At 40.5% G+C, this 27,935-nt stretch overlaps 1 protein-coding gene and 1 long non-coding RNA gene across 4 annotated transcripts in view; one reads left to right on the plus strand and one right to left on the minus strand.

Annotated features, from left to right (window-relative positions):
- Nucleotides 1-1,302: 1,302 nt before the first annotated feature.
- On the plus strand, nucleotides 1,303-27,915 carry LOC142362692 (uncharacterized). Of its 2 annotated transcripts, XR_012765228.1 has the most exons (5): nucleotides 1,303-2,271; nucleotides 3,877-3,955; nucleotides 5,414-5,544; nucleotides 15,385-15,517; nucleotides 25,334-27,915. It is a non-coding gene; the product is annotated as an uncharacterized LOC142362692 (long non-coding RNA). The 2 variants fall into 2 exon arrangements; XR_012765227.1 differs by lacking the exon at nucleotides 25,334-27,915 and having other exon boundaries at nucleotides 15,385-15,935.
- The window catches only part of LOC104331264 (contactin-6), a 150,850-nt gene continuing 135,123 nt past the window's right edge, over nucleotides 12,209-27,935 (minus strand). For both annotated transcript variants that reach the window (XM_075432529.1, XM_009936553.2), the window contains exons 17-23: nucleotides 25,460-25,530; nucleotides 21,892-22,126; nucleotides 21,227-21,342; nucleotides 19,410-19,596; nucleotides 15,774-15,886; nucleotides 13,904-14,072; nucleotides 12,209-13,195 (exon numbers count right to left, since the gene is read on the minus strand). In XM_075432529.1, coding sequence (XP_075288644.1) covers nucleotides 13,092-13,195; nucleotides 13,904-14,072; nucleotides 15,774-15,886; nucleotides 19,410-19,596; nucleotides 21,227-21,342; nucleotides 21,892-22,126; nucleotides 25,460-25,530 — 995 coding nt within the window. In that variant the 3' untranslated portion in view covers nucleotides 12,209-13,091. The remainder of the gene's footprint in view (nucleotides 13,196-13,903; nucleotides 14,073-15,773; nucleotides 15,887-19,409; nucleotides 19,597-21,226; nucleotides 21,343-21,891; nucleotides 22,127-25,459; nucleotides 25,531-27,935) is intronic.

The following is a 27,935-nucleotide window of genomic DNA, read 5'->3' on the forward strand; positions in this document are numbered from 1 at the left end:
CGGAGCTGCAGAGGAGGGTAGGGTCGAGGCGACGAAGGGCAGCACATCCCACCCCACCGACAGCCGAAGCGAGGAGTGATTTTCAGAGGAGACTGAAACAACTACCAGAGAAACATGAAGGTGCTCACTGGCTTCGTTTAAAGATTCTGGCTCTCCAGTTCCCCCATCTCTCTCTTCTGTGCTTCTGGTGATTCTCAGAGATTAATCCAGAAATAATGTTGCCTTTTTTTGTGTTTTTATTGTGTTTTGCTTTTTCTATAAAGTTTCTATACACTCTGCTGTTGACTTGATGCCGTTCCGCTTCAGAAATTCTGCTCAACTTTGACTTTTCTTGTAGCACAAAGGCAACCTGAGAGCCCTTAAAGACATCATTAACATTTTTATTTCCATGCCTTTCAAAGCCCCTGGAAATATATCTTGTATTACAGGCCTTTGCTGTAAATAGCATTTCTCTTAATACAGTAATCTCAGTCTAATTTTCCAGTGGTGTGAATGTGCTAAAAGGAAGGCTTAAAGAGATAGATGCTAAATAAATTAAAATGAGCTAAGGGAAGATGCTTTACAACCCTAGAAATATTACAAGCATTATTTAAAGTAGTTAATATTATTACAGCCTCGTGAATGCTGATCTCTGGGAAATCTCAGGTAGCAAATATAGTTTTAATTCTCAATTTTAGTTAGCACAATCTGGAACTGTAAATTAATTTCAACACTATAAAAAGTAATAGAGACGTTTATTTTCTTAAGCAATCTGGCTTATTCAGCTGCAGACTAAATCTGAATTAATGGTCCTGGTATGCCGAACACAAAATTAGTAATAATGTGAAATGCACATAATGATAATATCTGCTGGAAGAGTTATAAAGCTGGGGTCCAACTTTTCCTCATTAATATACTCCATTACTATTAAAAAAATGATACTGAGCTTTCTGTCTGGCACTTGAGTGTTTTTCTGGTGACATCTTTATAAAAAATGACGCCTTTTGCAGTATCACTATAGCCTAAATGTACTTCATTCTTTTGGGACGCATTAAACGTAGAATTCTGATGCCTGTTTTATTTGTATAACCCTAGAAAAGTCGCTGGATGGGACATCCAAACTTCCACCTGGATAGAGGGAAGAAGCTGCTAACCCCTTCTTTTAGTCATAAAAAGTGGAAAGAATAAGGATCAACGATGAAACCCCACTGCTGGCTGAATACAACACCCTGGCATTCAAGAACCGTTGGCACTGACCTGCCCCAGAGAAGAAGTTTCTTCGATTATAGATTGAGAATTTCTATGAATCTGTATATATGTTTGCAGAAGTGCCAAGCCAGGAGACAAGAAGCAGCCCAGAGGTGTGCATGGCAGGACTGAAAATACGATCGAGAAAGAAAGCGGAGAGGCGGTGAGAGGTACAAATGGAGCTGTGAGAAAAAGAGGCTTCCAGTGTTTGATCCTGTGGTTTGTCAGAAACCAGCACTGCTTTTTCTATCGGGTTTTTTTTTTCCTTAAGCAATAGGGTACAGCCAAAGATACACACTGCTTGGTTCCTGTTCCTAACAGAGGCGTCCCATGAGACTTTCCCTGTCCCTTGGCTCACTCAGAGCCAATTTATTAGCAAAGGAATTTTCCTGCAATAACCAGACTGTGATGGTGTTCATCTAAACACAGCTCTGACAACTGCATTCAACAGAAGTGTCCGAATATGGTGGGGTGGTGTTGGCCCTGTGCAAACCTGGTGGCAGAGATGGGGTCGGCAGCCTGGTTCCTCACACCAAGCCCCCATGGTGAGCTTAGCTTATCTGTGCCTCCACCGGGCCCTTTGTGCTCAAAGGTTATTTGAAAGCCCTTACAAACCAGAGGTGAATCATTCTGTACTTGTGGCATTAAACAAAATTCAAAGCAAATAGCAAAGCAAGAACGAACTTGTTCTCCAGCCTTAAAGAGCATCTTTGATGTGCAAGCTTGCATAGAAATCTGTCCCATCCCTCTGGATGCTCAAGGGCTGTCCTCCCCGAGCCAGACGATGAACAGAAGGCAATGTCAGAGGGCTGTTGGGTCTTGGTTTGTATTTTGAAAATGTGGTGAGCGGGGATGGAGGTGGTGCTGGTCACCTGCTGGTGTGTTTGCTCCGGGAGCAGCTGGTGCCCCGTAGGGGTGACCAGGAGCAGTGAGCCTGGGCTGGAGGGGACGGCAGCAGCCTGGGGCCGTGGCAGCAACGTCTTCTGCCCAGAAAGCAGCCACCTCAAAAATGTTTTTATACCTCAAGGCGTTTCTGCGGTAAAGGTAAAAGGTTTTGTGTTCATCAGCATTTATCTCATTTTTTTTACTTTGGGCTAACGAGCCTGATTCAGGAAACCACACAGGGAAAATCAGTATGCTTTCCGCATAGCATAAGCATCAATTTAAATCTACTAAGCTACAGTGGGCTATATAAAGATTTATTAATCAAAACATTTGCAAAATATTGACTGTGCACGTACTCTGTTAGGCCTGAGAGATCATCTGCGAAGTAAAGCTTGAATTAATCACTTCTTCTCGTACATTAATCTTTGCAGAAGAAAAAAAAATGTAGGAGATATTTGTGGATATTTTTCTAGCTGTGTTTTGGTAATTTCATTCTCTAATTTAAACTTATTTCCACTCAACTGTTGTCATGTGGAGGGTAGAAACAAAAACTCAGGGTAAGCAGCCAAAGTGCGGCTCACGGAACAAATGTTGTTTTGGAGCGGGGTTGGTGGCCGCCTCTTGCCGACCCCCCGAGGGGCTGAGCCCCAAACTCCGGCGGGGGCCAAGCACAACTGCAGGGCAACCCCCACCGCGTTTTGCTGCCGCTTTTGGCTGAGTGAACACAGATCTAGGAAAATCTGGTTAGGAGGATTTGGCACTGCCGGTTGCCTGCAAAAATAGAGCTGTATCACAAGAATAAAGCAAAAGAAAATGAATTACTGATGGAAAAAAATCCCCATATTTCAGTATCCCACCAAAGAAGTGTTCCCATTTTGCTTTTTAAAATTATGGTTTGTTTAAAAAGTCTGCCTTGCATTATCTAAATGCAAGATATTATGCTAAAGCATGAAGTAAATGTTAAAACATGAAAACACTCTTTGCTAAAAAATCAGAAATTTTTAGGTTTTGTTCCCAACCAGAAACAAAACAAAACAAAAAGCTAAGTGGAAAGCACTAAAATCCCATTTCTTTGCAGCCCCAATGGGGGCCTACCTTTTTTCACAGCTCTTTAAAAACATGATGGTATCCACAATTCTACCTGAGTCTCTGCAAACTTCTTGCAGTTCTTTAGTTACCAGCAAATTGCTTTAATGAAGACATTGTGTGGAAGAATATGTGGGTGTTTTAGCGTACTTAGATCTCACCAGAAATGTCCTAAAAATCAAATATCTCTGATAAAGCAGTATATGATGTGTTTCTCAAACTGAGATTTCCCATCCTCAGAGGGCACATGTTTTTCTGCCGTCATCTGCTGGGCTGGAAGAGGCTCACAGATAAGCAGATAGCATCCTAGCCACCATGAGTGATGATGAAAGCCTTATTAAACACTGGATATTGCACTGATTAAAAACCAATGGCGCAGTTTGGCCTGGGCTATTTAATTTTATTAAATGCCAAGGTATGTGCCATCATAGCCCGGAGTCCTTATGAATCAAGAAGTGCTGGCAGGCTTATTTTACTTAAAGTTGTGAATTGCCACAAAGTGACCGTACTATAGTTGATGTCTTTAATTTAAAAAAAAAAAAAATCAATTTGTAGGGCTGGCATGATGGTAAGCAACGACCATGATTTTATTTCATATGTGCTTTTTAGTGGTTTTATGAAGGTGTTTCATAAACAAAGTTTTTAAGCACAAGGTGTGTTATCATTTTATTTCCTCAGAACAACTAATAAGCAAGAGAGCCAGAGATGTATTTAGATATATTGGATGTATTTATAGAAGAAATCTTCCAGTGACTGGGTGAGTAATGGGGAAGCAACACAGATCTCTTAATGCAGAGCAATGATTGGGAGCTCATACTTATGAACATAGTGCCATAGCTAAATTAGACAAATTATTCTAGGTCCTAGATACTGACGTCTGCTGCTATACACTGCCTACTATTGCAGAATCACTCTTATGATTTTCCTTCTCTGTGAGAGGGGAAAGTAAAAAATGTATTACTCTTTTCATTACACGGCTCTATTTTCTGCTCCTTATACATGTGTGCGTGTGTGTGTGTATGTAAAAGCTCTCTTACTTACCAAGTTTTATTTTTAATTTTATTTTTGCTAAGTGCACTCAGCTCCTCTGTGCTTGTAGCTGCAGGAGATGCTTCTGCCCCACCGCTACACCTTCCACTGGGTACCACTGGGGCAGCCCAGCCCAGAGTGGTTTCGGAGCTATCTATTAATTCTTTGGAGATGGAAATTGATTCTGAGGAAAAGGGTGAAATCTAGCTTAAATTCATAAAACCAAACTATTTTCTGCATTAAATCCATTACTTAATGGACTAAACTTCTTTTGCCAACCAACAGAACAGGCACAGAGTACAATATCTCTCTTCTAACAGATAATTTTAATAGATGTGGGGAGAGAGCTGTGTGTATATTAAACAGCAGCAAAAGGGTTATTTTATGGTTTAGACTTTAGGGGAAATTTTCAAAATCTTTGTGTGAGTCAGTAGCCTGGGAGAATTTATCTGTTAGAGAGTATCTCCGAACTGGAACAGTGTAGGTGTTTACAGACATTCTCTACAGAAGTTACTTCTCGATCCATAATATTTTTGCCTTACATATTTCACTAGATAAGGCGTATAGACAAATACATAAAAAATACACATGTATAAAAATAAAAAAATATAGCAACACAGTCTTGTAAACCTCATGAAGAACAGATTACATGAAATAAGAGTAAATATGTTTCATCCTCTAGACAATTCTGAAATTTCTTATCGCTGTAAATGAGAATGAAAACTGGAATTGTTCAAAAATTTATTCTGAACTATTCTTTTTGAAGACATTAGAAAGTCCGCTTTACTTGCAGTAATGCTGGAGAAATGCTGTTGTTTTCTAATGTGTAACGTAAAGCAATGAGTCTGTGCTTGTGCACATCTGTACAAACTGGAGTGGGAGAGGGTGTGGTAAACCGAATACATCACTCGTTACAAGTTTAACACATCTGCCAAGTAAAATGTTTATATGAAGCAAAACAGTCATAGAATCAGAGACATTGAAAAGAAATACTCAGTTTAATTCTTAGCCACTGGAAAATATATCTCCCAAACACATCAACAATCATGTTCCTGTTGATGTTTTGCTCTGAAGAAACAGCGTTTTCTGATGGGAAACTCTTTCACGAAACATTTTCCAAACAGCTTTACCACGAATACTGCCAATTGTCATCGTGTGGGAAAGTGAAGAATGTATTTTATTTTAGCTTCAATTCCAGCCGTGTACAGGAAAGTGGCCTCTTTAATAGCAGCCTTTGAGCCAGAGAAGTGGCGGTGAGGAACATGGTGCTGATGGGACAATAGCCCTGATGGTCCTCTGCCCCTCTCCTGACCTTGGGTAAGCAAAAGCGTTGTTATGAAATCCCACTCAGTAAAATGGTGTTTCTTCGGACAAGCTCGTAAAATCAAATAATGATTGAACTGTCAAATTTCTGGATGCTCAGAGATTATCATTGCATTCCTATTTTATTGTATTTTTTTTTTTTTAAACAAGCAGGAAAAAATGCCAGCTAGAGCAGAACTTTTCTGCAGCTGCCCATTTTACTCTTTTGCTCTTTTCCTGGGGCTTTAACCTTTGGTCTGTCCCGCTGAAGTTTCTGTATGTTTGCTGTAATTTAACTATATTGGCACACTATTATTTGAACTGGTTTCTGGCTTTGAGGGCTCAGTTAAACCCAAGTTTGGCACTTCTTGGAGGCTGGTGTGGGGGGAGATTGACTGAAAAAAAACTCATGCTGTGTCTTTCAGTGTGGAGGTTGAGACAAAGTTTTCACTTTTTCTTCTCTCATTTATTTTCATATTTCTTCATCTGGCCTTTCGTGAGCCTTCCCCCCCTCCCCTGTTATGGCTCCTGTGAGCTGTGCAAGATTCTCCAGGAGCATTAATTCCGTTTGAAATTTGTCATCATAAAAGAAGCATTGAATCCTCAGTGGGGAGGGGGAAAAAAAGTTGCAGTATTTGATGTATGGGTTTGCTTTCTTTGTTTGTTTGGTTTTAAATTTTTTAGAAATTCTGCAGGATAAATTTGAAGCCTGGGATGACAGAGAGCCTCAAAACAGAGAGAATTTACCCGTGAGAATATCTGCCTTCTTTGAAGTTAATTCAGTTTTCCAGGCTCCTAATGAAATAACGAACTTGCAGGAAGCCATGATACTTCGTGTGGGTGGTGGGGTGGATCTGGTGCGGTGACCCAAGTAGTCATTCAAAGGTGGACTTTCCTTAGCCAGGGTGGCCTGAGAGAGCAGCTCCGCTGGGACAGCGGCTGCCAGCCCATGTGGTATCACCAGTCAAATGGATTGGGGGCACAGGATGCTGCTTACCTCAGTCTGGGAAAACTGCAGAACAGTCACGATAAACGGCAGTTTTATTCGCTTTATGACACTGTGAAGCAAGGTCCGTATGCCAGAGCCAGCTAGCAGAGATGCTAGGAACAACCCTTAGGTGCTTGAACTTTGCTGGAGATAGCACGTTTCCTAACACAGCAGGGAAAAGAGCAACCTTTCGGGGGGACCTTGGGAGACCTCATGCCCTTCCTCCATAGAAGCACAGCCGAAGCTCCCAGTCTCCTGCTGGATAATGGGGACAGAGATACCAGCGTTGGAAACAGCAGCAGGCTCGGAAGCACGCACCGGGTGAAGTTAGCAGAATGAACAGCGGTTTAATCCTCTTCTTCAAAATCCAAATGCCTGCTTGTCTTTTCTCCACCCCAGCCTTCCAGCTTGTCGCCTCGCTAGCTTTGTGGGCTGGATTTAACCCAACCAGGGTAATATCGTAAGGGCTAAGCCTTGTAACTTCTTTTCTCCACTCTGCATCAGCGTTTGTCTCCTACTTTTCTCTGCTAGAAGCAGGAATACAAAAAAGTACTTCTAGCTCAGCCAGGGGATGATTTTTATCAGCTCATTGTAGTCAATAAAGAAAGAAGTCAATCACTCCTGGAAAACAGCACTTTCCAGTACTGTATGTACCCAGCCAGTACAATCGTGGAATAAATCAATAACCACATTAATCAATACGATGTAAACTGCTGATCTCTGTGGATAAATTGTACCAGTATGAGAAGGCTTTCAAATAAATTCTAAACCCACTCAAACTGCACAGGCTTTAAATCTACTAAGGGCAGTGGGACACGGGGAAAGATTTGTGCTGTTTCTCTTTAAAATCTCTGGGATAGCAGGCCTGCAGAATAATCTAATTAAATCATGCCAGCAGTGCTCACACACTCTCTCACACAAAGTGTACTTCAATGAGAGCCCCAGAAAATATTCCTAAAGTCAAATCTACCAGCAACAGGGGATTTCTGGCACCACGTGATATCTCAGGAGAAACAGCCAGGCTGCATGAGGAGGGGTGCACACAGAAGGCTGAGCTGCAATCTGGTTATTTTACAGCCCCAACAGCTGTATGAGGTTTTGCTCTTCTAGGCACCTCTTTTTTTTTATAAAACCCTGCACCTTAGTGTCTCATTTTTTATTTTACATCTTGCCATAATAGTAGTCCCATGCAAGGCCACTGGCAGAGCCCACAGATGTGTTGCTTGTAAGGAAAAAAAACAGGTTATGCCTAAGGAAACTGGACTTGCGGCAGCAGCGTGGCTGTCCCTCTGCTCCAGCTGCACGGCCCTGTGTGGCAAACAAGCAGAAGGAGACAAACAGGAATATAATTTGTGAAAAATTGTGTTGGGCTTTTCACTGTGGGTCTGAACGTGTTGTGGAAAAGGAAATCGTTAAGAGGTGATGATCACCGTGAAGTTGTACGTAGCAGAAGCAGGAATGTAGAAGGGATGTGCACAGGAGGTGGGTACGGGCTGAATGATTTCATGCTTTAGCATTACACTTGACAGAGCCACGCTGAGCAGGTTAGGGTCATACCAGCCATTTCTGGCAGGGCAGAGACTGGAGCCTTGCATGGCACTGTCCAAGCCAGTGCCTTAATCAACTTGGCCCACCTCCCACACCGTCCATAGAAAGCTGTATTTACTCAAGAGCAAAAATTCTAGAGATTTGAATGCCTCCTGTAAACAACTTGCATATTCTAAGGAGTCCTCTGGTATCATTTTGTGTTTCAGAATTACTCCAATTCATTCTCTGAAGACAGGAAATACTTGTAGTTGTTTTTCTGTACAGAAATATACTGGCATATATAGAATAAGTTAAGAAATTGTATATAACAGTATTATTAATATGACATTTTAATTGCTACATCAGGCATATCTTCAAGCACTAAGTGCTAGGAAGTGATAAAAAGCAGTTCGTATTAAAAAAAGCCCAAATGATTGAAGCCATTTAGAGACCTTTATTGTACCATGCTGTCAAAATCTCCAACTGACCTTTTCTACCTGGTAAATTTCTCCAAGAAAGACTTTATCCAAGCTATTTTAATAGCACTGATGTTGTTCCCCGCCCCCCCCCCCCCCCCCCCCCGCCTAGTTTTAGGGTTAGATAATGGTCAGAGCAAGAGAAATGCCAAATTCTTATACATACTCTGAAGATGACTAGGGGCATTATATATATATGTACATATAGAGTAAGTCTCTGCAACCTTGTTTCATTTTTTAGATAGGCAGATATTTCTGAATGCATCATTTGCCATTCTTTTACACTCTTGACCTGTAAGAACCCTGTAAGTGGCAGCCCTCCCTTGATTCACACTCAGTAGCAGAAGGCAGCGTACAGACATTGTCCCAGCTCAACGGCTGAGGGAGGCTGGACCACTCCTTGGCATAAATAATGCACAGACTGTGAGGTGACGCCTGGTCCCACACTACCTGTGCTTTGAAGAGCTCGTCATCCTGGTGGCAATAGTTCAATAGCCCACTGCTAGTATTATCGTACCTCAATCCGTGTTCACCCGAAGGCCATGTTGTGGCTACGCCTACAGAAGCACTTGAAACCTAATATTCAGGAGCACTGAGATGTAGCAACTCTCTGGAACTTTGAGGGAAACTGTGGGGGACGGTGCCTTGGAAATATCAGTGCTGGAGGGGATCAAACACATTGGTTTATTCAGAGTAGGACGAGTTCTGCCCTAGTTTTTGCCCAGGGAAAGGCAAAGAGCAGTTGAACACTTGCTCCTTGAAAGGACAAAAATCTGTGGAGGGGTGTAGGGAGGGAGGCAGGATCCCCGGACACCAGCCCATGGCAGCCCAGTGCGTCCCAAAACCTCTCTGAGCAGATTAATTCCCTCTTCCACATAGGCTCTGCAAATCATTGGGGGAAATTCTCTGCAACTGCAGTACAGTCAGACATTAATAAAATGTTTTTCTGCTTTTACAACATTTTTATACGTAAGTGTGATTTAGAGCTCCGTGTCAAGTTGTCACCAGGGCTACATTCCAACAACCTGCAGAAAACACAGGGTGTTTCTGCACTTCAGGATAATGTTGATTTAGGGGCTGGTACAATAGCACACATGGGCTATTTTATTTAGTTTCTTGGCATATGTATTCAAAAATTGCCCTATAAAGAAAAGAGAAGGCATTAAAAAAAGTTTAAATGCTCTTAAATCACAAAGAAACATTGTGTTTAGAGTGAACTGAAACGTTTGGATAGACTCAAAATTGCTTTTTTCATGGAGGAATATTTTCTTGATGTGCTAAATTTAAAATAAAAATCTCTGACTGTGACTCTTTTTCATTTTTTGGTACTTTGCTTAGGTTTTCAAAGTAAAATAGGTATTGCTCTTCTAGCTATTTGAAAACTTAGGCTGGTCTGAGACCTGATCTGGTGCCTCTAAAATCTGGTGAGACTGGGCCCAAGGTTCCCTCCATTGGGGCCTGTTAAAAGTGGTTTTTAATTCAGCTTCCTAGTTGCTAAAAATCAGGAGCACTGTAGAGTTTTTTGTTTTATTTTTTCCATTATTTTCTTTTCAACTTCTGGTTTTAGGGGATTTATATTGTTCCTATTTTCAAACATTTGCTTGCAACTGTGAGCCACAAAACTATTTTTTGACCCTTTTTTTCTTTTAATGAAAGCTGCCAGTCATCTGAACTCTTTCTATTTCAGCATCAGGTACTTTAATAACATTTTCGTGTAAAAAAGAGAGCTGGACTTTCACTGCTTTGGGCAGCCCAGACACCAGTTCATCGTGGCAAAACGCAAAAAAAGAATTGGGGAACCAAAGAAAAGAAAAGGGACCTGCATAGGTTAGAGGGTTACATTGATTTAGGGAGGATGGGGGGGCTGTCATTCTATCTGTATTTAAAGGTATTCTGTTTAAGACTGCTTAAAGTTCTTCTCCCAAGGCAGAACAGTCTCTTGGCAATCCACTTGTGCTCCAGCTCTAAGGGTGTTCAGCAAGGGAATAGCCTTACTCATGCTAGAGGTCTTCCTAGGTTGGGAATAGCCTTACTCATGCTAGAGGTCTTCTTAGGTTGTCGCTTGCTTTAAGAAGGGCTACTCCCATGAGAATGACAAAACAGTACTAATGCAGAAATGATGAAGTTAAACACTGGAGGCATGAAGACCCTGATTTTGAAAAGTGTCTTCTACAGTGAGAAAAACACCTTGCAAAGAACATCAGTAATGCACATAGAAATTACAACAAACCTGAAGAAATTGGTCCTTGTTTAGTTTCACTGCAAAGAAGAATGTATTTACTTCATTAGGGTATTATCAAGATTTTTAATACTTTCTCCACTTTTTTCTAAACTGCTCTCTTCTTTCGAAAGCTGTGTTAAACCTCTCCCTAATAACTCCTGTGATTAGCATCTCTGTAGAAATCCCAGAGGACAGGCTTCTAAAAGTGGCATTATATTTCTGGAGCCTCCCTGTAATTAAGCGTCTATCAGGCCTTCTTTTCACTTGTATTTAACTGCTCTGCAGAAAATCTCTCTTCACTTGAATAAAAAGAGCTGTTTTGTTTAAACTTATCAGAAGGATTGCATTTATGTTATAAAATATAAGAATTTTAGATTCCGTTTAACTGAAATAAAAAATTTTCCTCTTTGCTTAATGGACACAAGAAGGTCTGCAAGCGAGTGGCCGTGGCAGAGGGCAGTTCCTGCTGGAGACCTGCTGGGAAGGGATGATGCAAAAAGCTCTGTCAGAACTCCACCAGCTAGTGGTCAGCTCTGGGAAAGGTTCTGTTGAATTCAGTATGGGGATGATTAAACAGCACCAGGTGTGAGTGATATTTGCTTATCCAAGGTAAAGAAAAAACCCAAGTCTCTACAGTCACTTCTTCAGTGAGACTGCAGCTGCACAGCCATAAGAACACAAAACACACGCTCTTCTGGTTTTCACAGTGTCAAGACATGATGCAAACGTTTAACAGTGAGTGCAACTCCAAGTGAAACGCCTTGTCCTAGGGACTTCATGTCCTTTCCACCCTCTGTAGTCCTTAAATCAAAATTGGACATTGTTCTGTAACATGTGCTCTTGCAATGTTTTTATCTTTTATGCTTTTATTTTACGTCAGTGTGTGTGGACTTCTCCCTGGAAGTCTAGCGCATGGGCTCTGTGAGTAATCTCAGGTACCAAAGTTTTGGTAGCTTCCCGTATGAAGTCACATTTTAGACTCTCTTGCTGCCAATTTGACCTCCCATACCCATGGATAAGAAATGCATTTAATCCACTGTTTGAAGGATTATCATGCAGAGATGAACCACTATCCTTTTGCTCCTTTGTGTCCTTACACATCAGCATCCCCATTTGAATGTTTTTGTTTTAAAAAATCCTGGGGGATATTTGATTCACTTGCAGGTGGAAATGGTTACAAAGATGACAAAACACATGTTTGACAGTGATGAAAAGAAACTATACTTCAGAGTAAAGTGGGAAGGAAGAGATGACCCCCCAGTGATGATACGAGACAAAAAAAATACGTTTCATCAGATGTTGTTACAGATGACTTGAGTGTGACTTCACATTTTGAGCTGTATCTACTGACTCGAAATCCATGCTCATTCTAGTGTTTAATTTGCCATTGTAATAACTCAATAGATTGAAGGGCTTAATTAGATGCTTTTATTTATATTTCAAGGTGATGAAAATCAATGTTCTTCTCATTTACCTTCAAACCCAGCTGAAAGATGAGTCTACACTTTCAAGCTACCACAAAGAATAACAATATCGGGTGAGAGAGAAACTGAACATGCTTGAAGACAGATATATTTCAATCTCCCTTCAAAAAAGGTGTTCAGCATCTCTGCTAGTTCTGTTGATCAGAATACTCTTTGTGTGAAAAGTTTCTTCTTAATGTATTGAGAATGTAGAAGGTATCTCATATTACAAAAGGTACTGTCTCATTTAGACCTGGTTCAAGGCTTGCTGATGCCGTTGAAAGTCTCAGTATTGAATTCAACGGGCTTTGGGGTGGTACATATGATTCTTTGTATTTAAGTTTCCCTTTCCCGAAGAAAATAGTATAGTACACTTCATATAATGGATTGTATGAGGCTGCTTGTAATACAAACAGGTGCAAAAAAGTAAACAAATAGCTTTTATTTAATTGAAAGTGGGAGTTTTTTACAGGTGACATTGAAGAACGTGAGATAAATAATATCCACATCACAAGCAATTGCAGGTCTCTTCTCTCAATTAGAACAGTTTGGCAAGGGTCTTTCATGTTTGACACGCCATTACACTGGAGTTTCAATAAGAACTACTGCTTGTGAAAAATTTGAGACCACTCTCCTTACAATCTCAAGTTATGTTTGGCACCACTCCATTTAATTAATGCGTATACACTTATCCATCAATTTCAAAGCTTATTTTTAAAAATTAATGTAACATTGATACTGAATATTTTCTTAATAGTATACCACTTCTATCTCCCTCCCCCATCCCCACTCTTTTTCTCTGTCAGGAATGTTGGACATGGTGAAGTATTAAGATAAAATCTACAAGTGGTTTATTTTTAGAAGTCCATAGCTGATCATTGCTTTAATCACCAAGGGAAAGGGTATATAAGAGCAGAACTCAACAGCAGGATCCCTGACGTCAATCTATGGTTCTCCCTTTGGGACAATTTTATTCCTCCAGACGTTAAACCTGTGAAAATATAAGCACACATAATTTTCTGACAAAAGTAAACGTGTCAAAAAATATTTTTCTATGCTTTCTAGCATAACAGTGATCTTCATTCTATTTTCAAAATGAATCATAATTCACACATGTTATTCGCATTTATTTATTTTTTAAGTTGTAGCAGCATCTCCATGCAGTATGGTTTCAAATCACCTTCCCACCCTCCCTGTGGATATCTGTTTTCAGGAGGGTTTTGGCTAGTTTCTTGTAAAACTATGCTCCATTTTTGCGTGAATAATAGGATATTTATGAGAGCAGAAGCTGGACCCTGGGCCACCCCACTCCAGCCGTGGAGCAGGGCTGAGGTTCTCTGCTGCAGCAGCAGCAGCATCAGCTCCAGAGCAGATTAAGATCCGCATTACATGTGAGAGACACAGCTTTGACTTTAATAAGAAAGCTTATTTCTCTATCCTCCCCTGAGCATCACAGGCCAGGGCAGATGGAGACCTTCACTAAAAATAAGGTCACTTCTAGGTGTTGTGCAAAATATTTTCTCCGTTAATGAATGCGAGAGCACCAGAGACTAATCTACGTGTACCCAGAATTAAAAAGCACCAGGAGAGAGGCCACCTGCAGTAATGGAAAGTCTGTTAATCCATTGTACTTCTTAGAGGCATGCAGATTTCTTTTTACCCAGTAATATTCTGAGGAAAAAAAAAAAATCTCACGTACTGGATATTTTTGGAATCCTAATTTCCTCACTGCTGCTGCCATCACCACCGTCACTGACTGTTCGTATTTCTATGAGATAATCTTCTTCAAATGGTACCAGAAGTTCAGCTGAAGTGTTGTTTGTCTCCAGTATATGTGTTTTGCTATGTCTGTTTTGTCTATACAAAATCTAAGTAAAAAGGGATTAGAAAACAAGAGTTATTTAATCTTCTTTCAGTTCTAATGGATGTTTTTTGGCTCAGGAGATGTTCTACCATGTCTTAAACTTTCCAGAGCACTACCAGAATCTCACAGAGTATTAAGCATAATTCAAAACATAGAAATATATTCTGCAGATTTTTGTGGAGGCCACAGCAGGTATTTACTCCCCTGTGTTTTGCAGGAGAGCCTTTGTCTGCTGGAACTGAGGCTCACCTTGAACGTAGGGTTATGAAATCATTATCCAATACACTTCTGCTGCTCCATAGATGTGGAAGTTAGACACACCTGTAATCAAGACTTCAGCCTGTAGCACTTTTTATGTTCAGAGCTAATGTGACACTTCAGGAACCTAAGTTTTAGAGTTTTTTTAAGTTTCACCTGTTTGTGGTGAGCATCTATAGTCATACAGAAACATTCATGTTGACTTTCATGTAAAATTACCACTTGCTAAAGAAAACAAGAGACGTCGCTATGTTTTCAAAAACTTCAAGGACAGAAATTTGGAGAGTAGCATCTGGGTTTCCACTTAGGAAGCACATTTCTACAACTTAACGACAGATCCAGTGCGTGCTTGCACTTTGGCCTTTTTGCCAATGAATCATCGTGCCAAGGTGCAGAGCAGCTTGGGGAGTCTAGACAGGGATCCTAGGGACTATGAACAGCTTTTTGCCTCCAAGAAGCCTTTCTTCTTTGACAGCGCAGCAATGACAGTGTTTGACTCCTTTCTCTTGACAATCTTTTGACATATTTGTACTAAGAAGAACAACTGAAAAGCAGAACAGCAGAAGAAACGGGGATCATGCAATAAATACCACAGCAAGTACTTAAAGCACTCTTTCCACATCAAAATGTAATAAGCACGTGTAGCCTAGAAGCAGGAAAAAAGCATAATAGACTAGTTTTAACTTCTTGCCATGTGTTTGGAGCTACTCAAACACACTCACTAAGATGGAAAAGAATATGATCTCAAGAAAGATTGCAAGGTGGGGTTTTTTTGTGTGTCCTTTTCCTCCCTAGGTGTAAACAGATTGGTGTGGACACTAAACTGCCTCCAACACGAGGATCTTGATGCTGAGAACCTTTCCTCATGTAAGCACTCTCCACCTCCATTTTTACAGTCCTTCAGGAGTAAAAGTCTTTCCAGAAGTCTTTTGGGTTCAGAGCCACTGCAAAGAAATTTTAAACTAAATTTTCCTTTCCTTAAAAATAGATTTACAGAAGTGCTTTTTACTTCATTCACATTGATCTTTACGTGAGTATCTTCCTGTCTCTTTTCAAAGGTACATTAAAGAATGGGAAGATGGAACTGTTGAAAGTGTTTTACGCCCTTCTTTAATGCTTAAGAGACTGTTCTCTACTTCTTATATATGTGTGAAACTCCTTCCATAAAAGATTTGAATGCAAGAATCTTAGGTGAGTAAGCTTACAAGGGAAAGGGGACAAGAATGATCCAGTGTTGGGGACAGAAAATCGCTGTGTCGGGATAGAACGGTCTTACTCAGAATGAACACAGCTGTTCTACCATTTGTATAAAAGTCAACCAACCACCCCATTAACTCCGGAAAAGTCACTGTTTTCCACATAATGTACAGTCGCCTTTTAAGAAGTCACAGTTTGTACCTCTATTATAAACAACATGCCTGGTTAATGAGATAAAGAAATTACTTACTTTGTAGCCTAGCACCTCTGATTCATTCTCCATTGTTTTTACGTGTTCCCAATTCAAGCAGATTTTGGAATCTGTCAGCTTCCAAGCGATGTTTGCCGGGGGTTGACTTGGTGCTTTAAAAAAGCAGATGATGATAATCATAAGATACAAAGGAATATTAATTTGCTTTGTGTAATTGAATGAGCTGCTGACATGGAAGTAGCAAATGCATGGGTGATTCAGATGTAAAAGAGTAAAAAATCTTTCCCAGTCCATCATTGCTCTCATATTAGTCAGAATAAAGATCTATTCATAGCACGAAACCACTTACTGTGAGAGTTCATTTTCAAAATTAGGAAAAGCCCGACAGTGTCTGACAGTTCAAGTTATATTTGATAGATTTTGTTTAAGTACTATGTTGTTCCTATCCATATTTTAATGTACTAGAGAATGTTTTGTTGTTCAGGTTTCAGAAAAAGCTAAAACTAAGAACAAAATACAGAAGACAAGATCTTCATCAGCCATGAGGACAGGTTACAAAGAGCTACACATTAAAGTCTCCATGTGATCCATCAGGAAACATTGTAGGATTTTATAAATTCTCAGCACAATAGGCTGAGAGTAGCTTTTCAAAGGCTTTTTATGCCGACGTGCCAGGACTTTGAAAATTTGCCTACAAGTGACTGAAATCAAATCCCTTGTGAAAAATGTGAAGTTGAAACTGTGCCTTTGAACTGTATCTCAGATTTAGAATAACACACTATCTCCTTCTCAATGCTGTATCCTCCTGGATCCTGCCTGGGAGGATGGGGCTGCGGGTGTTAGAGGCAATAAGGACTTCAACAGAATTAGAAAAAGAAGGGGAGATTTGAAGAAACGTGTTGTGAGTATCCCACATCTTACTTTAAAATGCTTAACTTTTGGGATCCTTCTTTTCTCCCTAAAGTTCCTATGTATTGATGATTAATGTATGTAACTTGGAAGGTACTGTTAGTTTGGTAATATTCCACAATTTCTTCCATTTCCCATGGAGACAGTACAAATTGATGGTACCTTTTATTTTATATCTATCTGCTTCATGATGGTGGAGAAGTTTAATCCATCCCACCAGTAGGGAAAGGAGGTGTTAATGGGCCACCCAGGTGAGTATAAGCAGATGTCCTTCCATGAATCATACTGTCAGTGTTGGAAAAAGATTCATTTTCTTTTAGAAGGCATTTATATATATTCACACACTTTAAACAGCAAATTTGCTTAAATATTGTTTGAAACCTCTTTGTTGCTTTCAGCAAATATTTTATTTAAGGAATTTGGTAACAAAATACGAGAAGCAAAGGATGTCAAATACTTCATTGACTGTGTACTCTGACAAGCCTTGAAAGTTCTCAAAACTGGGTGAATACTGCCTTATTCAAAGCTTTTTAGCACAGAACTTAAAACCATCTTAATTCATAGTCATTGTGCTGAAAAATGACCACAGGATGATTTTCTAAACAGAATTTTCTGGTTTTGCCATACAGCTAGGCACCAGAATAGGTGGTAGTGTAGCACCTCCCCAAATCTGTACTAAAATCTGCAAGCAAAAACACTGCAAATAGTTCTTCAGATCTAAGATTAGTAAATAATTTCCTCAACAGATTTTTTGTATCAACATTGTCAAGAATAGCAGAGGTCCCAAGTATATGTTGAAGTTTATTAAGTTAATGACGTTACTCTCATGCTTTAGGTTTTTGGTTTTGTTGCTGTACTGAGTTGAGGTTCATCCTTGTAAAGTATTTCTAATATCTATATCTGTTGATGTACATTTTTGTAAAGAAAAAGAAAAAGCGAAGAGATTTCTGAAATCCATGACATGTAGGTAAAGAAACAGAAGAGCTGAGCTTCACCATAGCTCCTAATGGAGCAGTATGTTCATGGAATCATTCCCATTCCAACATCATTTCCACTTTCCTAAGTAGTTTAAAATTCAACCAGGTTATCAGCTTAGACCTTAAATTGATCTTAGATAAGCACATTTCAATCAGAATTGCACCTATTTGGCAGAAGGACCAGTTTAGTTTTGCTTAGGCTCTATAATAATATCACGCACAGAACAGCGTAGGAATCCTGGATGATGAGTAGGAAGACAGAGCTATTACCCTGAAGCAAAACTCCTCCTGTAGATGCACATTGTTTATATTCTCTTGACATATTAGCTCTACTTGTATTGAAAGTGCTTGCATCTTTCCGAGACTAGAGCTTAAAACTTTAATATACGTTTTTAAATATTAAAAGGGTTATTTAGACTTTAATTTTTAAATGAACCATTAGCACAATCCTGAATTTGACAGAAGATGAAGTCAATGTAAAACAAAAGCAATTTTATTCCTTATATGCCCTGTCAACTGACTGCCATGTCTTTAACTTGTCTTTCATACGTTTGCACACACGAATATAGAAAATAATTTCGAGAGATTAGTCTATTTTCCATTAAGAAATTGCCTGTGAGAAGAGTCCTGTCTGAGTCCTTAAGATACACCTTCTCTGGCTTTATTTTGGTCTATGTTATTTACATTAAATAGTAACTTTTATCAGGAACTGGTTTTACAAGTTGGTTCCAGTCTCGCACGTTGAGTAACAGCATAGATCAGCACACAAACAAGAGGACAACGGGCGAAAGACAGGAGAAATATTTCCCTTTTTGTGCAAAAGGGCTGGTCAATTGTTTGCTGGTAAAACATAGTCCTAGCAAAGTATATAAAAAATGGAACGCTTAAAGAGTAATGAATTTTGGGCACTCAGGTACATAGCAGATTACCAAGATTTCCTGCTTTATAACTACTTTGCTCTTCGTGAACATTTACTTCATGGGTTCAATCCTTGTAGGGTGGTGCTCAGTGATTCCTTGTTACCTTGGAGGATGGGCCCCTGAAAGCATTGGTTTCATGAAGCCGCTTTACACAAGCAGAATAGCACATGGTTTTGCTTCTATCAGTGCAGAAAATTAAAAAAAATCAGTGACCAAATAGTATTTATATGAATGTATCACATATGCTACTCTCTGCAGTGGACAATTTAGAGGTGTCAATAAAGCACTGTATTTGGAGCATCAACAGTTTTCTTTAAAAAGAAAAAAAATATTCCCACACCCAAATCTATTGTTTGACCTGTGGAACACCTTTCCTTTATTGACTCTGCATCTCTTTTGAACTTTCCTGAAAGAAAGTGGCGTGCTCTTGCCATGCAAAAGGAAATCCTCTCTAAAGGTTGCTACACTGTATGAACTCAAAACAGTGGTGTTATCTAATTTTGTAGGTGTACAGAATCTCTTTAACATAGAAATAGAATAGGGTAAATGAAATAAGGTTCCCAGGTCTGATTTAAGTTGATGAGAATATTGGCTTCCACTGAGACAGAACTGAAGCTCAAGATAAATATTATATTAAAGTCTTAAATACCAGAGTCTGAGCAAACTTGATGGTGACCACAAAAATATTGTCAGGGAAGAAAGAGAGAAGTTTCTGAGTCACAGAATCTGTTGCTTAATTTTCTCAAGAAATTTGGGATCCAGCTTTATTTGATATTGCAACATTTAGCAGAGGTAGGTCACCGTAAGCTGAAATGTCACTCTTACACTTGGGAGTTTGCAACATTTGTTGTACAAAATTGAATACTCACGTGATTTTTTAGTGGTGACATTTACCGGGGTGCTAGAAGGCCCTGTCCCTGCCGTGTTGTAAGCTCGAACTGTTGCAAAATACACTGTGTTAGCTTTTAGTCCTGTGATATTTTTGGCTGTTACGTTCCCATTGACTCTGACTTTACCAGCTGTGCTGTCTTTGGGATCATCAGTCCAATATAGAACCTGAAAAGCAAGAACGAAGAACGGGCAATTAATTGTTTTCCATCAATTAAAGATTTGACTGGGAAGCAGACATGCTGACAATGAAGATTTCAAGGAATATAGGATTTTTTGTATTCAAAACTAGCAGGAAATAAAACTAAGCATGAATATTTATAGAGAAGAAATCAAATTTCAGAGACTGAATACCAATTAAGGAAGTAAATTAAAACCTTAACTTTATAGATGTCCATAAGGAAACCTTTGATAAGGTGAGAAATTTTAAAAGCTAGTTTGGTTTTATGGTTTGAACGCATTTGAAGAAAACTTTAAAAGATTCAAAGAAACATTTATCTCAGTCATCTAAGAGGTTTTGTAATTATTTTGTATTCTGCCTCTAGTTTTAATTCAGTGACAGCTATTTAGACCTGTGGGGTTTTTTTTTAGTGAATAATTCATTTAGGAAGGTTTGTGTACTGTACAGGACTCTTATAACCTTCATTTATACATTTCTAATGATAGGACAGAAGTTGAAGTTCTGACTTGGTTTACTCTTGGTTAATCTTATCTGAAATTAAAAAAAAATTGTTTCACTGTGCAAGTAAAATGTCCAGAAACCATACTGAGGTTATTTTGAAGTATATCTCAGCTATTAATACAAAAATCGACCCGCTCCTTCTCTGCTGGAGGCACCTCTGGTCTGTCCTGTGGAAGTCAGAGGCAGTCGACACAGGGTTTCTGCTCCCGCTGGGTGCTGGAGACCAGAGCGAAGCCAGAAGCCACACAGCTGGCTGAGTGCTGCTGGGGTCTGGCAGCATCCGTGCGTCCTCGCACCTCCCCCTGCTCAGACTCTGAAATGCCTGTCATTGGATCCAGCCCTGGACTTGATGCCGTGACACCAGCGATGCATCCCAGTGCACAGGGCAAAAACCCAGTCGACTATTAGAAAATGCACAAGTACTCACTACAAAAAGCCTCACGTTGCACCAGGGCAGGTTTAGGTTGGGTATTGGGAAAAATTTCTTCTCTGAAAGGGTTATCAAGCGCTGGAACAGGTTACCCCTGGAAGTATTTAAAAGACGTGTAGATGTTGCTGTTAGGAACGTGGTTTAGTAGTGGACTTGGCAGTGTTAGGTTTACGGTTGGACTCCATGATTTTAAAGGTCTTTTCCAACCTAAATGATTCAGTCATTCTAAGAGGACTGGGAAGCCAAAAGCCTTTCAATTACACTGCAGCACAAGCTTTGGATAGCAACAAGGTGCATTTATCTTGGTTTCTTCTGTGAGCAATGCTATGGGTCATGTGCACGCCCTCAAACTATCAAGTACCTAATCGTGCTCACACACCGTTAAAACTGTTTAAGAAGAGAAGGCTGAGTTTTGTTTTGTGGAATCAAGCACAAGTCCTTTTATAGTAGCCGTCACAAATGATTAATCTAGAGCTTTTAATTTACTTCACAAAAAGTCTGGGACAGAGCTGCAGTCCTGGTCTGTAAATGCTTGTGATTATCTCAGGTGAAATGTTGCTAATGAGAGTCAGGTCAAGAGCTCCACTGTCTGTTGACTTGGAAGCAAAGGAGGAGGAACCAGAATACAAATGTGGCCGGGAAAGGGACATCTGTAAGGTGTCAGACACCAGCACCAGCCACCTCACCTCATAGCCCAGCACTCTGCCCATGTGCCTGTTCCATGCGATGGGCTTCCAGGAGACCTCCACCTCCGCCGCCGAAACGCTGAGTGCTGAAGTCCCCGCTGGTGCTATCTGCGGCTCTGGGTCATGGGAGAAAACACAGCTGGTGGAACATTCACGTTACCAAGAGAGTGTTACGTTAGCAGCTGAGGGAGATTCAAGAAAAGAGGAAGAGATTCTGGGGAGAAGCAGCAGGCAGAGACTCAGAAATCCTGGTGCAAATCCCTAGATTTGCTGCCCATTTATTGTGGAAAATCAGCAAAACAGTAATTTTTCAAAATTGGTCAGTACCCGTGAGCTGGGACAGATTTTCAGAGATCAGCAGCAATGGGTGCTCTGAAAAGCTAGACCCTCTGAGAGATACACTTCTGAGTGTCACCCAATTTTCCTAGCCCTCTCAGTGGGAGGTCTTTGGGGACAACTAAGCATGCTGTCCACATAAAGCAATTCTGAAAATCTGCCCCTTGCCTTTTTTTACTTCAATTTCCCATCTTCTTTCTTGTGTAACTTGTCAATCTTCAATGAGCAGCTTTGACAGGATCCTTAATCTCCCTGTGGAGATCTGTCTGATCGTATCTGGGATCTATTGGTGCTACATGACCACTACTAATAAGAGCAACAGGCGTTACCGTCTTCTCCTGAGTAGACAATGGATATGGAGCTCAGGGTCCCTTCTCCTTCCTTGTTGTAGACACCAACTTTCACTTCAAAAGGAGAGAGAGGTGTAATGCTTTCGTTCCTATAAACGTATTTGCTTGCTTCCACTGAAGCCACCACTGCTTTTGTCCAGGTTGTTGAGCCAAGAGGACGAAGCATAACGATGTAGCCAAAACCTTCCCCATTTTGTAGTTCTTCTGAAACTGGCTGTAGTGACAAGGCAGAGAGTCAATAAGCATTTGCAAGTATACACTGTTTTAATTGAATCTTCATTCTCTGAGTATATTTTAGTGGTATTGATTTAGTTGACTGTGCCTTAGAGAAGATAATAATGTTTGCTCCATCAGTCAATGTAATATTGAAATAAAAATCAAAATAATAAATCTATTGAGGCAATCAATTTAGAAACAAAATATCTGATCAGCTCCATTAAAGTTACTCTCTTTCAGGCATGAAGTTTTCAAAATTAAAAGCATTTCTTTCAGCACAGGTTGTAGTTGATGTTTTTCCCCAAGGGGTATAGGGATGTTAATTATAAATAAATGATTTTTAAAGAAAAAAAAAAAGAGTTGGGAAAGGAGCAAATGTATACACAGAAGTGTGCGTCAGCTGTATAATTGCCTGCGTATGAGTCCAGTATTTATGTATTTTTTTAGCACAAGCAAGTCTCGAGTGCATGAACATATTCTTATTTAAGTTTGTTTAGAACAGAAATGTTATTGCAAGTCAACATGACAAAATTAATGTTTCTATTAATAAAATCTCATGTCAAGATACGCATTAATGACTCATACTGAACAGGCAATCACATTAACACCGTATCCAGCATGAACTTTTTTGTTTTCTTGGAATAAAAATACTTCTGCATTGGCTTCCCGAAGCAAGAGAATGTTTATGAAACAAGAAAAGATCAATAGTAAATGGAGGAAGGAAGTGTTTCTCAGCAAAACTTCATTTATTTTAAATGCTTGCACAGAAGTAAGGTGCACAGAGAAGCAACCACAAAAAAAGGTACAAAAAGAGAGAGAAAAACATAGGGGCAGGACCACAGCCCCTATGATCGTTCCTGGCTCCAAGATCCTCTCCTGCAGAGAAACTCCCAGGAGCACTAACAGCATGAGAAGATGGGAGAAAAAAAATCAGGAAGTACATCAGAAGATATCAGGGGACTTATTTTACTCTTTTCTTCATAAATTTTTTCTAATTCAAATGTATAAAACAAGTGTGTCTTTCCTTAAGTGTTTTACAAAGATTAATTCCCCAATATGCCCCCTTCTATCTCTTATACAGTCCCAAGAGAGTTAAGCTCGAGGGATGATGGTGCACTGGGGATTTATAGGAGTTCAAGATCCTTTCTAGAGCATTTAATTTGTTTTTGAGGCTTCTGTGACCTCAGATTTAATCAAGATGTTTAGTGAGTTCATCACAGAAAGCTGGAGAGTTGTGCTCAGTGTTGTTAGCTAGGCGTAATTAGTATTTCTTCTGACTATTTTTCAGGACACACTATGGAGTCTGACAGGATAATTTGGTTGAGATCTCTTAGGTTGCTCTCAATTTTCATGTTCTGCTGCTGCCAAAAAGTAGATCAGTAGAGGAGAAGATGAAACAAAACAGTGAAATATGTGTATGGAGGGAAACGTAGTTCAGTGAAAGTGAAGTTTCACTCTGTTTAGAGCCTGGAGAGGGGAAAGCATTGGAAATGTTATCTATCCAGCAAGCACTTTTTTCTTTGACCTCATTTTTTTTTTCCTATCACTTCCCTTCCTCCTACAAAAGGCTGGTTAAATGGCACAGTTTTTAGCATATAGGAGAACACAGGGAACTCATTCAGCTGATGAATAGCGTCATTTCTAGTTTAACTTATTTCCTTTTCCTTTCCTTCAAACTGTACACATAAGTTGGTTATTTCTTTGGAAAAAGAATGAAGCCAAGGGAGAGAGCAGAGTGCTTTCCTCACTTAAGCAGAACTAGAAGTCTTTTTTTTTTTTATGAAGAAATGTTTTCCATGACTTACAAAGGGAGCACCGTGTTTTGGAAGGCCCCATCTCAGATTCGGAACTAAAGAGAGGTCAGCTTGTGCAGTCTCTGAGACTGTCACACCTGAGAGCAAGACACATGGCAAGGCTGCCTGGCCCCTGGCCTCCAAGCTGTGTGCTGCTGGTGGCACGGGGTAGCTCCTACTTCAGCCAGATGCCCTCAAAACCAAGGGAGAGATTTAATTAGGTGAGTCACATTACAGAATCACAGAATGGTCGGGGTTGGAAGGGACCTTTGTGAGTCATCCAGTCCAACTCCCCTGTCGAAGCAGGCTCACCTAGAGCAGGCTGCACAGGACCTTGTCCAGGCGGGGTCTGAATGTCTCCAGAGAAGGAGACTCTGCAAACTCCCTGGGAAGCCTGTTCCAGTGCTCCGTCACCCTTAGAGTGAAGAAGTTCTTCTTCATGTTCAGCTGGAACTTCCTGTGCTTCAGTTTGTGCCCGTTGCCCCTTGTCCTGTCGCTGGGCGCCACTGAAAAGAGTTTGGCCCCATCTTCCTGACACCCACCCTGAAGATATTTATAAGCATATATTAGGTCCCCTCGCAGCCTTCTCTTCTTCAGGCTAAACAAGCCCAGCTCTCTCAGCCTCTCCTCCTAGGAGAGATGCTCCAGTCCCCTCCTCATCCTCGTAGCCCTCCGCTGGACTCTCTCCAGTAGCTTCTCATCTTTCTTGAAGTGGGGAGCCCAGAACTGGACACAGTACTCTAGATGGGGCCTCACTAGGGCAGAGTAGAGGGGAAGGAGAACCTCCCTCAACCTACTGGCCACACTCCTCTTAGTGTACCCCAGTGCTCTTAATGCACATTAACTTCATACGTGTTTTTCAGCGGTGATGAAAAAAGCAGGTAGGAGCAGTGTTTTGGGGAGTTTTTCCGTAAGGGCTGGAGCCCCAACCAAGCACCTGCCCCATCACTGCATGGGCTTTGCAAGATTTTGCCTGCCCATGAGAAGGCTGCTGGGTGGCTGGAGAAAGAGGGCTCCTTCCCGCAATGCTTACTTTCCGCTCTCTGAAACGACCTGTGCTCACCCATTGCAACTTGTAGTATGGTATTAAATGTTCTCAAAATGTATATTCTCTGGTCTTGCTGGAGTGCTGGAGAATTAAAGGGCTCATCTCCTTTAACGCATAATAGGATATGTCTTGTCAGCACAGTGTTCCAGAATGAAAAACATGTGAATAAAAGTATGAAAAATGTTAATGCAGAAAATGGCCAAGCAGATTAGTGTGTTAAGCGCCTCCTGTACAATGGAGATAAGAGGGTTATACAGACTTCTAAACATCTTTATAACATGCCTCTTAAACTGTTTATTTTTATAAATTGTTCACTGTAACACAGAAAACTTGCTGTATATCTTACAGGCTGTTTTCTCTTCAGATGCAGGATGAAATCCAGGCTCAGCCAAAGCCAAGGACCAGAAGCCTTCAGATTTTAGCAGAGCAGTGATTTTACCCATGGACTCTTCCCTATTAGAATTTGTACTTTAATTGAGCTAGCAATTACCTCCCATGTGATGACCAGCTCAGAACGGCTCCCTCCTCCTCCGCCGACGTTCGTTGGTGCCACGACAGGAACTGGAGAAGAAAAGATGTTGGTGCTTCCGACTACCCACCGCTACTGCTGGGGGTCTTGTCAGCTGGAGGATTAGAGTTTTTCGTAGCTCACATGCAGCTATTCTGCCTTCCAACATGTAGAAGAGGGACTACATTATGTAACAGTACATTTTAAATGAACTGAAATTATGTTTACACGTTTTCAAGTTTATAAGGCTGAAGCCACAGATGTATTTGATACATGAGTACCCTGGTTCACAAAATTAATTAAAGAAGCTAGTAGCATCAAGTATCTGACATTATTATGCCTCATCAACTAATTGGCAAAATGATGTTCCATTCAGACTGTAGCTGCAACACTACCGATTTACTAATTATGCATTTGTTCAGCAAACATGTTGTTGGAGCAATATATTAATTTTTTTAATTGGCTGTATGATTTTCTTAGGAAATTTAACACTCTTAATTTGCTTTTCTCCTTCTCCCAGCACCGCAAGTGTCCAAAAGTTCATTGATTAGAGCTTGATGTCCCCAGCATTGCTCCAGGTGTATGGCACCATAGGTACAGGGTCAAGGTCAAGCAATGTGCTGGTGTCCCACGCTGAAAGGATTTCTCATCACTCAAACGGCTCCTGGTAGAGAGGCAAGGAAAATACCAGAATTTCTTGCCTCTTGCTCTGTATTTCCATAAATACGCCCACCTCATTAGCCTATAAATATTGGCAGTTCTGGGGAACTGGTTTGTGATGTAACGGCTGGAATTTAGACAGAGCAGCCTTGTTCTTACTGTATAGTTCGCTATAGATCTACTTGCAAGGAAGATATCGTGTTCCTTTTCAGGTGCTGGAGAAGTATGAACAAGAGGACAACTCTGGAAATGACTGAGACAGAAACCCCCTGTAAGCAGGCATTTGTACTGTTTACCATCTCTAAACCCTTGGTACAATTTTTAGAAATTTTAAGATTGTTTCGTCTTTCCCTTCGTTCAGTTCTCACTGTCTGAAAATTGGATGTGTTGAGACAGGGCTGAGGACAGGGTCAGAAACAGGCAGGACAGTTCTATCTCAGAAGATTTTTCAGAGACTTTGACAAGTTTCGCCACGTCCGCCTGTCCTTCCCCAAGTCTCCCACCCAGAGCTAGCCCAGCTCTAACGAAAGCAATAAAGCCAACAGCCCTTTAAGTTCACAGAATTATATGTGAACCCACTATCACTTCTAGATTGAAGTCCACATATAAACCTTTATCCGATTTCATCCTCTCTAGAAACGTAGAAATGTCACGATAATTTTGTTGTGCAGTCCTAAAAGTGAGTGCAAGTGCAAACAGACAGGCTCTTTGGGGGAGTTTAGCATACGTATTCAGTATTGTCACTCACAGTCAACGTCTTTGTGCACATCTGAGGCAAATAACCCCAGAATGGGAAGAACTGTATTAAAGGCAAAAATGACAAAACAGACTTTCCAGCCTAATGTTTCGCTGTTTCATGAACCAGTTGATGCTCAATTAGTTCATGTGTTCAATGTGTTCAGTACTTACTACGTTTGCATGGGGAAAAAATTTGTGCTACTGTTCATCAGAGCCTCAACTGGGTCATAGTTGAGAAAAAGACGAGAATTTACAGCTGAGTGCACCAAGAGAGGCTCAATTAATTCTCAGCTCCATTTTAACGAAATGAACAGCGGCTCATTTGCATCCACAAATCTACTAATGCTCAGATTTCAGCTGGCAAAATAGCTATTATAACAGCGAAATTCAAATTCACCCTTTCATGGCAAGACTTTTGCTGTCCACACTGTCACACTGTTTTCAGTTTCCTATTCTGATAAAGATAAGCTGTTACTTCTCCCACTGCACAGCAATGTTTTGAGACAGAATGATCTACGTTAGTGAATGGGTTAAGAAACCAAAACCTGAAGTGTGTCTTTCTATTCCTTCTTTAAGCTTAACATGGTGATACACTGTAAGGAAAAAATGTTCCTTGTGCTATTGACATGATAAATAATATTTCTATTTTTTCTTTCTGTTTCTAGCCCTAGCCTTCTGAATCCCTCTAATAAAAAAAAAAAGCTTTAAAAGATGAAAGCTTTTACTGATTTTATAGTTAGTTTTGAATACCACAAACAGCAAGAAAGACCATCTGAAGACTGTCCTGGTTTGGGCTGGGATGGGGTTAATTTTCCTCTCAGTAGCTGCTGTGTTTTAGATTTAGTAGGAGAAGAATGTTGATAACACCTATGTTTATAGTCTTTGCTACGAAACTGAGGACTTTTTCCAGTGTCCCATACTCCACTAATGAGCAGGTGTGCAGAAGCTGGGAGGGAGCACCGCCAGACAGCCAGCCCAAGCTGGCTGATGGGAATATTCCATACCATGGATGTCATGCTCAGCTTATGAATGGGGGTTGGCTCGGGGGGGGGAGGAGGAA

Source organism: Opisthocomus hoazin, chromosome 11 (assembly GCF_030867145.1).
Source record: "Opisthocomus hoazin isolate bOpiHoa1 chromosome 11, bOpiHoa1.hap1, whole genome shotgun sequence".
Taxonomy (NCBI): Eukaryota; Metazoa; Chordata; class Aves; order Opisthocomiformes; family Opisthocomidae; genus Opisthocomus; species Opisthocomus hoazin.